General features: G+C 38.0%; 1 protein-coding gene across 1 annotated transcript in view; it reads left to right on the top strand.

Moving 5' to 3' along the window:
* The first annotated feature begins 2,492 nt into the window (after positions 1-2,492).
* Positions 2,493-11,754, top strand: part of LOC110310088 (mucin-19-like) — a 97,665-nt gene continuing 88,403 nt past the window's right edge. Inside the window, exon 1 of the mRNA XM_021182790.1 lies at positions 2,493-2,567. Coding sequence (XP_021038449.1) covers positions 2,516-2,567 — 52 coding nt within the window. The 5' untranslated portion in view covers positions 2,493-2,515. The remainder of the gene's footprint in view (positions 2,568-11,754) is intronic.

The raw sequence follows: 11,754 nt of genomic DNA on the forward strand, positions 1-11,754 counted from the left end.
AACATTTATTTTCCCAGAATAATTGAAAGCAATGTATAATTAACAATTAACTCCAATGTATAATTAATAATTAATAATTAATAATTAACTCCCAGGAACAACTAGAAAGGTGCTAGATGCTGGCAGTGAAAATAAAATAGAAGAACGTCAGAACAAAGTGGGTAGGACCTAGAATTGTTCCATTATATTCCATGTTCGCCTGTGGTGAGGAAGTTTGGTCTGAGTGCATTACTTTATGTAACCATGCTCATTTTGTGGAACATAGGTAGAGGAAAGGAAAGAATTTAATTAGAGCCTTGCTTGGAGCTTCTAAACATGAGAAGACCCTACAGAACATGAGGGTTAAGGAGAGCTAATGATGGTGATGACTGACCACACATCACAGAAGCAGGTGTTGCTGATGGCACGAGGAAGGATGAAACGCATCTGGAGAACGTGGGGACACAGAATTAGAAAGGCAGGAAGCAAGACTTCGTAAGACTTAGAATATTTGAAATCACGTTTGACTTTGTCCATGATGCGTTTACCACTGAGAATCCTTCCCTAGTTGACAGGCCCAATTCTTATCTTCTTTCCAGTGGCCAGGCATGAGACCCTACTCTCTGCTTTCTCGTGGTCTCACACATCCTCTTGGTTTGTTCTTGAGTGGAGCTGACAGGTTATGCCTCATATCTCCTCTAGGTCCCCAAGAAATTGTGATTCATTCTACTCTTCTGTGTATCTCAGCCTCTTATTAAGCTCATGACAGAACATTTGCATCAGAATGATGGTATAAAACGAGGTTCCTGGCATCAAGTCCCCTCTACAACAAAGTTACGTATTATGATGAAAACTGCAGAATAATTGGTAATGGTTAATTTGAGTCTTATGCCTCAATGGGCAATGGTCCCTCTTAGATATGATTTTTCCTTTATTGGAAACCTCCCCTCCCCATCTTTAAAGTTTTTAGTTGTTAATTACTGAAAAAGAATTTAAAATTGCTGTTTGGAAGCCTTATGAAGTCATTTTCCTTCCCTTATTTGTGTGTCTGTATGTGTGCTTATGCATATTTGTGTGTCTGTATGTGTGCTTATGCATATTTCCTTGTGTGTGAACTCACGTATGTGTTTGGAGACTTAAGTCTGTTTTTCTCCAATGTTCTCCACATTATTCATCTGAATAGGGTCTCTTAGTTGAACAGGGAACTCCCCAACTTGCTCCAGATATTCTGTCTCTACATTCTAAACCCTGGAATTAGAAGCTGGTGCCATGCCCACATGGCATTTACTTGGATTTGCGGTGTGCAAAGTCCTGTTCTCACGTTGATGTATGGAACACTTTGTCCACTAAGCCATTTCTCCAGTTCTGAAGTCAGAGTTCTCCCTCACTGGTATGAAGAAGGCCTTGGCTCTAGCACTAATGTATTCATGTGCACACAACCATCACGTTTGTGATCCAGAGGGGAGACTCGCATGACTTTCAGCAGATGTGTTACCCTAAACAGATAGAAAAGATTTTTAAGTAGTGTAATCTTTGGTGGGGTGAGGAGCACCCAGGTACATAATTGAAAGTAGGTAACAGAAATGTAAAGAAAGAGGAGGTTGGTCTATGTTTTTTATCATCTCACACAAATTTGCTGCTTTTCTAGGAATAATAAAACTCTTCTCTCTCCTTTAGCTTCTGCAGGTTTCTTGGTAGCAACTGGGTATCACTGAGAAGCAAATAGCAGCACTGGAGCTACCTCTGGCTCTCCAGGGTTCACATCCATTGGGTAGCATGAACGGCATCTTGATTTTCTATAGATGTATAGCCCTTAAATCAGTGTCCTATTTAATCTTATTTCTGTCCTAAAACATTTCTTTTCTCATGTCAACATTTCTATATATTTCTTCCTATGTGTGTATCTGATTGTAAAGTGATGTGTAATTCATTAAAATAATAGGAATTTTTCAATAATAAAGTTAGGGCTGGGACAAGGATACATTCCTGTATTGTAGAATGCCTATACCTAGGTGATAATTACATATATATATCTCTAAAGAAATAACTGTTTCGTATTAGTAGGCAAAGGCAAAGAGCTCTTTGTCTCAAGGTGAGTCAATGTTTAAAATACTTTTAAATTGTCAAAAGAAGGGCAATTTTAATACATCATAATATTTGAGTTCCTTGAAGCATTAAGACATTCATGATGATTGATAGGGCGCTGATCAAGGCATGTCATCAGCATATTTGAGGTTTAATCCTCAGGTTTTTAGTTCCTGGCTTTGCTATTTGCACAGGGTGGCAAGAAGGCATATTCTGTGGTTGGCGTAAGTTGGACTTGGATCAAGGCAGAAGCTGTCAGAGAAATTGGATACTAACCTGATGTGCAGTAGATTGCCTGTGCCTTGCTGTGATGTTTACCTGTGCTGTCACCCCCAGGCTTGTCACTCCAACTGCTGGCCAGAGCCAGTGTTGAGATGGCCTATAAATACGCAGGCTAGAGTTGCCACGATGGGCCTGAACAGTCTCTGTGCTTAGGTCCCAGATCGTCACCATGAAGCTGATACTTCTGTACCTGGCTGTGGTGCTCTGCATCGTTGGCAAAGGTAAAGAGTTTGAGCCTTTTTAATCTAGTGAATGCATGTATATTTCACGTTTAGTGTTCTGCACTTCTTCCTTGTGCTGCAAAGTAGGATAGTATGCAGGGATATGTCATTTTTATTACAGTGGATGTTACTTACACATTCAGAGGTGTGTGTGTGTGTGTGTGTGTGTGTGTGTGTGTGTGTGTGTGTGTGTGTTACCCTTAAGGTCTGTTGCTCATTCTCAACTGAGTTTATGCATTGACAACTATGTTTTGCGTTTTCATTTCCATTAAGTCTAGAATACTACACTGATAATTGCTGACTCACAAATCACGTCACTTCTAAAATGATCAGTCCATCACTCAAACAAAATCTCATAGGGAAAACGTTTAGTAAACTAACCAATTTCTTGGATGTTTTAAAAAGCCAGACTTATTGAAAGCATTCTGGTAACTTTAAAAATTAAGCAAAATTAAAAAAGTAATAATAAGCAATAATTTGATAGTCAATCAAAATCAAATTTATATGGTTTCACCAGCCATGACTTTAAAGAAAGAAGAAAAAATTTAAAGGTCCTGGATAAATAGAAAAGTATTAGTTATAACTAAAGCCACACACACACACATATGCACACACATACACATACACACACACACACACACACACACACACGCACATGTAACCATGTAATCTATAATAAAATATAGATCTGGAAATGTGTGCATATATTTCTTATAATTTTTGTCCATTGTTCATTCTCACTAAAATAAAATAGATTAAGTTATTTTTTATTCTCATTTGTAACTAATACATTAATTAAGAAAATATTAGTGAAAATAAAATCAGGCAAAATTTAGATTTGGGACTTTTAGGTCAAGGATGTTATGGGAAAAAGAAGTAGTATATTGACCAATATTAACTGGTAAGTTTTGTTGGCCTCTGTATTTTCAAGACTAGATTGCCCAGATATAGTGTGATTTTAGGTATAACAGGCCAATGTTTCCCCTAATCAAATGAGGGAATTTTATTTAATTACAAAGCTCCAAAACAATAAATGAGTATTGGAATATTAGTCATCGCATATAAAGAGGGGTTGTCCATAGTAAATTTTAAGGAAGAGTTGAAGTAAAGTATTTTATTGTCTTTAAACACATTATACTATTTCTGTTCTTATGTTTTTAAAAAGGAAGGACTGTTTTTCAGTACACCAAAAGGTCAGTATCTGTGAAACATCGGTCTTTACATTGTGAGACGACCTACACAAAGAAACAGAAAACACCCTCTTGCGTTTGCACTGATGCCTCCTGGTTCCTCCTTTACTCCCATCCCCGAGGCAAACTCTTCAGGGCAGATTGTTCTGGGATTTCAGTGTTTTCCTAAAGCCAAAAACTGTGACTAAGGGAGAGCAGGTGTTCAGCTCACATTGAATTTTCAACTTGAGCACACATCTTGTTTTTTTCTACATACAGTTTCTGAGGGTCTCACCCGCATTGGAGTGGCGGCTCTCTCCTCTCACTCATGCGATTTAATACAGTTTCTGTATGGTGGAAGGGCAATGCCTGCTCTCTATTCCTAAGTCCCCATTCTACTGCTTACTCACATTCAGATGGCAACTGACCCGGGCTACTTAAGCTAGTTTTTCTGTCCGGAATGCACATCTCAGATGAGGCTGTGAGGGTTTTAGGTAATAGACAAGGAAAAGAAGCAAGAATTTAAGTATGGCATTTACAAAATCTCCATATGCCTGAAGGGAACCTAGGGACAAATTCTTAACTACAAATCACAGTTCTGATAGTAATTTACATGACACAGAAAATAACAGTGCTTTTAATAAGGAAAATAAATTAAAACAAAACAAAACAAACGTTTATATTGTACTGGAATCACATCTGTAAGCCATTCCTTCCTGGCCTTTGGCTGAATACTCTAGATTCTATTTTCAGGTGCCAATCAATACAACTTTATCAGAACACATGAGGGAAGTTTTCTATTTAATGGTACTGCTTTGCTGTTTGTCTTAATGTATGCCTGTGGGTAGGTTGGAGGGGTGGCTGTTTCCTTTGAGTCCCATGTTTTCCAGAAATAGTCCCAACTTCTAGAACTTTGGTTTGTATCAGATCATTAAGCCTAAAATTTATGTTGGAAAAACATGGTCAATTCGGGTTTAGAAAATTAGATTTATTAGCAAAGTAGAGGTTTGTGTTTGGTACCTGGTCTTTGGTATGGATTTAGTGTTGCATGAATTAATGGAAAAGATTTCTAATTTGTCTGTTTAGAATGAAAGAACCATGCTATTGTCCAGAGAAAGCAGCAATATAAATGTACTGAAGGGCCTTGCTTCTGGAAGAAAGAGATGCCGTCTTTGATCTATTGTGGACTTTGGGAAAACCGTTTAAGCCATGATTGTTGGTTTGGTTTTATTGTTTTGTTACGCAAACTAGAAAACTTTCCAGCTCTGTTTCTCCATGACAGTTACAAGGCTAATGATTGGGATTTTATTATTCTCAATGTTGTCTTCTTTAGGGATGAAAGGAAAGCGAAAAGAAGGTAAATTTGCAAAAGGGTTAGCTCCGTAGATTCTTAACCTCGGAAATCAAAGGCAGTGAAGGAAGCAAGGGTTAATAAAATTATGTGACTCTTAGTATTTATTGAGACGGAATCATAGAAGATGTGGATATTGGCGGGAACCAGTAAAGCATCAGGAAGCTTGACAAAGCTGTGGAGAGGCTTTTCTGTCACTAGACCAAGATGGAGGTTATTGATACAAAACAAAAGGCATGCATGTCCTCTTTATTTAGTCAATCATTGTTTATCTATCCTCAAGACATTTCAATTTTCCATATTTTTCTCTTCATTTTTTATGAAAGGGGAAAGTCAAGATGTATCCATTCTCTCATGACAATATTGTTGTTGTTTCAAACAGCTAGACCTTTCAGAAATGGAGTTACAGCTGCCCTCTCTACTTCCCTAAGCGGTGGATTGAGAGTCTTTCATTTAAATAAAAAGGCTCCGGATGCCAAGAGTTCTGGTGGGAGCAAAGATTACAATCTGTCTGATGGAGGTAACTGTAGTCACTGGATCTCATCACTGTTGCTTTTCAAGGAAGATTTAGACTTTAGTTATTTAAGTGAATTAACTTGTGAAAAAAAAGATCTTTTTCCAAATATGACATGAGCAATGAATCACCAGAGAGTCACCTTTAATAATGTTTTTTTTATTTATTTATTTATTTATTTATTTATTTATTTATTTATTTATTTATACTTGCGATGGGAACTGCTGATTTGTAGCTCAAAAAAAAAAAAAAGAGTGAAGAAAGGTTCTGCTGTTGGATTTGGAATTTATAGCTTGAATTCTTTTGTTGTCAATGCTTTTATTAGACAAATAATCAGATAATCTGTTGTGAAGGCTATGCTTCTGGTGATTGAGATATTGTTTTCTAATATTTGTGCATGAAGTATTGGAGTTCAGAACCATTTCACTATCTTTTGTGACATTCTTTTTATATTCTGCAGGTAGAAGTAACTCGAGAAAGAATATTAGTCCTGCTACTGGTGTCTCTGCAACGCTACAGTCTAATTTAGATGACTCTCGTGCACACAGAAGTAAAACTATGCTGTCAGGTTTCCCGGGAGTTTTTTCCTCTTTGCTTAGTGGCCTTACATCTCTGCCCAGAGTAGGAGGTATTCTACCGGACTCTTCTTCTGGGGGCTCACAAGGAGTTTCAAATATCTTTTTATATTATGTGCGAGTAATATTTTAATTTAATGTGAATAGGAATATCAGGGACTTTAATTTTAGATTTCTTTATGTCTTTTATTTTGCTTTTATATTGGGAGGTAACACTTGGTACTCTATTCTGGATAAAGTGGAGGAAGAAGACTGGAGTTAAAAATTGACCTGGTTGTTAATGAGTCTAGTAAAGATAGAGTTAATAATGCCAAGGAATAAACTGAAAGTGCTGTAGGTATTTCTGTCCCCTTTGAATTTACATTTATTGGAGTCTATAGGTCTCCATGTGACGATGCTTCACATGACATACTTTCTGCAGGTGGTGTCCATGGTAATATCGATTTAGGAGTTGGCATCGGCAGAAATGGTGTCAGCATGTCAGGTAGGCTACTTAAGATGTGTGGGTGAAATTTGAGTGGAAGAAGTGGGTGAAAAACAAGGACAGATGGGATTTGGTGCTGAGCATTTAGTGAAAGGAATGGGATGGCGAGAACTGCCTGACAGGAGTTTACTGGACCTGAACCTACGAGACTCAGGGATGACGGTATTTCTCAGACCTCTACTAAGGTGGATCCTTATGAGAATCTCAAATGGTTTCAAATTCATTATTTTGTAACTTGCATTTTCGTGTTCCATCAAAGGGAAAAATAGTACAGGTTTTTCGATGGAGGCAAACATAGCGGATGCTTTGATTCTATTGTACAGACTTTGATGGAAAGTTGAGGATAATTTCAGGCTCAGAAGGAGGAGCAATGTTGGCAGTGGATCAAATAGTTGTCCTAAGCAGTATGAACCAGTGAGGTTTAGATCTACTCAGTATCTTACAACATTGTGTTTTTCTGAAAGTGAAGTTATATGATATGGCATTGCTGAAAGAAGGGTAGAGCCAAATTTGAACTTGCAAATCTTGTTAAAATTTTGCCCTCTGAATATAGCCTATGCTGGAAAACTCTGTGGTTATCTGCATTCAGGGCAAGTGTGGATAATAGGTATGGTCTCACCTATGATCTTTTGAAACTTAAATATTGTTGCATATAGTCTGGGGAATCAATTAATCTGTTTGATTTCCCTTTGAGGGACCACATTGATCTTCTCTTTTGAGGGAAAGGAAAGAAACAGGGGTAGATCTTGGAGTTTTCCTTGCAGAGACCACTGTGTTCTGTTTGGGGTAAGAAGATAAACAAGGATAGATTTAGTTTAGATGCTGAACTTTCTGTAAAGTCAGAGTTTATGAGAAAGAAGACACCGTGCCTAAAAGGTGGTAGCGTATGTAGAATCCTATGGTCAGGGGTGATTTTTAATTTATTGGGATACGGAGTTAAATATTTTCATCTATGTTCTGATGAAAGTAATTTCCCCTTCTATAGCTGATATCCATATAGCACGAAAAATTACATTGCTAATAAATGATTTGAGGAGATTATTTCAAAGGCCAAGGATCAATGCCAGTGGCTCAGGTAGTCAAGTTTCAGTTGGTGGCAGTCAAGTCTGAATTATGTTGTACTTGCAAACCTTTGTTATATTAGCAGTTACATTAGTCACCATTTGTTAAACCCAGGTGCCTTGATAGAGGACTACTGAAATGAAGGACAGACATGGGGTTAGTTGTGGATCTGGAAACCCATTCTTTCCTAACAATGACCTTAGTGAACATGCAAGAAAAATTTGCTGACAATGCAGAGTCTGGGTGTGTTTCCCGTTACATAATTCGTAATCAGGTGTTATGATCACCTATGCATAATATAGTCTGACAACAACCTTCTAGTAGTCTAACTGAACCGAATGGGAAAAGGGATTATGTGTAGAGCATATACAAAATAGAAATTTGGGGGTAGGACCAAGGACAAGACCTGAATTCTTTTGGAACTGCAAAATAATGACTCTCAGTAATGAGGCTAGGGAATACACACTGTAGTAAGCTGTGTGCTCCTGAGGATCTGAAACAAATTCAAGTCTCATTGTCTTTATCTTGGAATTTCATTTTTCAACAACGAGAGAGAATTTGTTTCTCCAGGCATAAAGGAGGGTCAGAAAAGATATATTGTCTTTGTTTGTATAGACCTTGAAGAACTAGACCAGACAATGCTTAGGGCTCTTGATACCCCATGATTTCCAGTAATCACACCATGAACAAAATTGTCCCCACAGAGTACAGATCTGAAAACTGATGCACATTCATATCATCATTATGCTTGTGATTTTACCTTTCGTAGGTGACTCAAGTGCAAGTGGTAGTCTGAATGGGCAGCCATCAAAAGAACTCTCCACCAAGTCAGGAAATGATGACACAGTCCAGGGTCAACAAGCAGCTGCATCTGGTGGTCCTAAGCAGAATGTAGAGAGTAGCAGTTCATCTACAGGCTCTGCAACCTCCAATGAAGGAGGTATCCTGACCTGCATTCCTTTGCATGCATATCCTGCCTATAACATTTACTGTGTTTTAAAATTCCCATGGAGGAAACATGTGCTCTCAGTGTGTGTTTGTGGATGTTTTAGAAAATGACAGGAAGGTTGAAATGAAATTCAGATGGGAACTTTGAATTACTTTGGTTTAGTCAGGATTAATCAGCAATCTTAAATTGACTGGATCCCCATAATTCAGTTACAGTCCTTAGAGTGTTGATGTTTCTCTCCAAACACGAAATTATTTGAGGTGATGTTATTTGAAATTTGACTGTCTTAGATTGTCAATCCTGAGCTTCATCAGGGTGTATCCCTGAGATGAAGGCAGAGACAAGGGAACTGGACCATATACTATTGGAAGCAGGAGAGATGCCTGCAGGGGATCAGACACTCTGCCTCAGCAGTGTGACCCAGTGAGATATAAATGCAGTCAATAGTTTAGGTCATTACATTTCTCTGAATGGGATGGAATGCCATGTATTTTCCTTGGTCATTGCTGAAGGAAGGGCAGAGCTAAATTTGAACTCATAATGTCTGTTTGAAGTTCATGCTGTGATAATAACCAATGAATGATAAAAGGACCTTGGGAATCTGTGCTCAGTTCTGGTGTTGACAATAAGTGTAGTCTCACCTAGAACTTTTAAAAAAATTTTTTTTCTAATTGTTGCTGATATGGTGAAATGGCTAAAATTCTCTCATTCAGATTTTCCATGGCAAGACCACAATGTTCGGTTTGGGTGATAAAAAAAGAAAAAAGGCTGCATCTTGTTTAGATGTTGTTTTTTTTTTTTTTGTACCAAGTCAGTTTCTGTAAGAATATAGAAAATTTATGGAAAAAGATGGGTAGCTTATGTATTGCCATGAGGTCTGGTGATGACGATTGAACTTCTGTACTATAATTCTAATGAAATTCCTTTCTCTCCTACAGCTGACAAACATAGTGAACATCTAAGTAATCTTTTCACTAAAGGACTGAAAGGAATATTAGAAGCAATCACAAGTGCTGACAGTGTCTCAGGTAGTCAAGTGTCAATGTGTAGTCGTCAAACCTGAATTGTGCTGAGGTTCAGAACTCTTGTTTGTTGGCAACTGATATTATCTAGTTGTGAAATTTAGGTGCCTTGTTAGAAGGCTATTCAGAACAAGGGAAGGCAACTGATATGTCATGAACCTAGGTCCAACTGTGTGCTGACATTGATCATAGTGCAAGTGAAAGAATATTTCTTTGGCAATGAAGATTGTGGTTGTGTTTCCTGCCAGATATTTTATGGATATGTAGTTTTGATTATGTTTGAATAATTCAGTCTGTCAAAAGCTCTTAATAATTAGGGTGAACTTTGAGTGGAAGAAGGCATTCATCTTGAGGCTTTACAGAACAGAATTTATGATCAGGAGAAAAGGGACAATCCTGAAGTCTTCTGGAACTGGGCACATGAGTGTCAGTGCTGATGCTGTGGCATCCCTTCTCTATTAGCTGGGCTTTTCTGAGAATTGTCAGTAGGTTCAAATTTTCTTCTTCTTCTTCTTCTTCTTCTTCTTCTTCTTCTTCTTCTTCTTCTTCTTCTTCTTCTTCTTCTTCTTCTTCTTTTTCTTCTTCTTCTTCCTCATCCCCCTCTTCCTCCTTTTCCTTCTCCTCCTCTTCCTCCTCCTCCCCTTCATTGTCCTCCTCTTTCTTCTTTTCCTCTTCCTCCTCTGCATTCTTCTCCTCCACCTTCTTGTCTTCCTTCTATTCCTCCTTCTTCTCCTCTTTCACCTCCTCCTCTCTCCTCCTCCTCATCTGCTCCTTCTCCTCCCCTTTTTCCTTCTCTTCCTCCTTCTTCTCTTCCTCTCCTCCTCCTCCTANTTCTCTTCTCCCTTGATCTATTTTTCTCAAATTTTCATTTCTTATAAAAGGGACAGAACTAGTGTCTTCAGTTTTGCAATTAAAAGGGTAGAGTTGATATTTCTTTGATATTATAGATTAATTGGCCAGTATTATCAGAATGGTGGAGCTAAATTGGACCTTGAAATCTATACTTGAATTTTGTACTTTGACAGTAGCCTGTGGCGCTAAAATGACCTGTGAATCTACATACAGGGCCTAGGTTCAAGAGAGGCATAAAAACAGGATAGTGTGTAGCTTGATAACTGTTCTTTTTGTCAAGTTGTGTTTATGAGAACAAAGAATCATGGCCTAACAAAGTAATCTATTATATTGTGACAGGTGGTTAGGAGCAGATTGCTTGTTTGTTGAAAACAAAGATTGAATATTGAATGTTTGACCATTATTCTGATAATATCATTTTAGCTTCTTCAGCTGTCGAGAATCTTAAAGCACAAAGAAAAAAATTCGTAGAGTCCCTGACAGAGGATCATGGACCGACAAGCACTAGTGCCAGTGTCTCAGGTAGTAAAGAGTCACTGTGTAGCAGTGAAAGCTGACCCTCCAAATCCTTGCTTTATNGGCAGCTGTCCTGTCTTGTTTTGTTCTGTACTGTTCTGATTTGTTTTGTTTTATTTCGTTTTGTTTTGTTTTGTGTCTTATCCCAGTTGTAGAGTCTGATGCCTTGGTAGAGGATTGGTAAAGTACAGGAGAGTTTTGTGGTTGGTCAATGGTCTGGGTCAAAGCCCATTGCTAACATTGATCTTAGTGAACACAGAAGAAGATTTCTCTGACAAGATAAAACCTGGATATCTCTTGTCGAATATTGTATGAGGAGAGGTCTTTTNATCACTGTTTCCAAGTATAGTCTGTCTACAAACTTGATATAATCTGGCTGAACAGTGAGNGGAAGAAGGGATTCCATGCAGAGCAGTTAGTGAAAGGAATTCTGTGAGCCTGAGTGGAATTCTTCTGTAATTGGACCCATGACTTTAGTGATGAGGCTATGACATACTCTCTGCACCAAGCTGTGTTCTCTTCAATGATGGAAGCAGATTTAAAGCTCATTGGCCTCATTTTTGATTTTCCTTTTCTATTAAACACAGAGAAATCTTTTATCCAGTTTTGTCCTTAGAGACAGTCAGCATGGATATATTGTCTTTGTTTGTATAGAAGTTGATGAATTGGACCATATGATTCTAAGCACTGTTG

Source organism: Mus caroli, chromosome 15 (assembly GCF_900094665.2).
Source record: "Mus caroli chromosome 15, CAROLI_EIJ_v1.1, whole genome shotgun sequence".
Classification (NCBI taxonomy): Eukaryota; Metazoa; Chordata; class Mammalia; order Rodentia; family Muridae; genus Mus; species Mus caroli.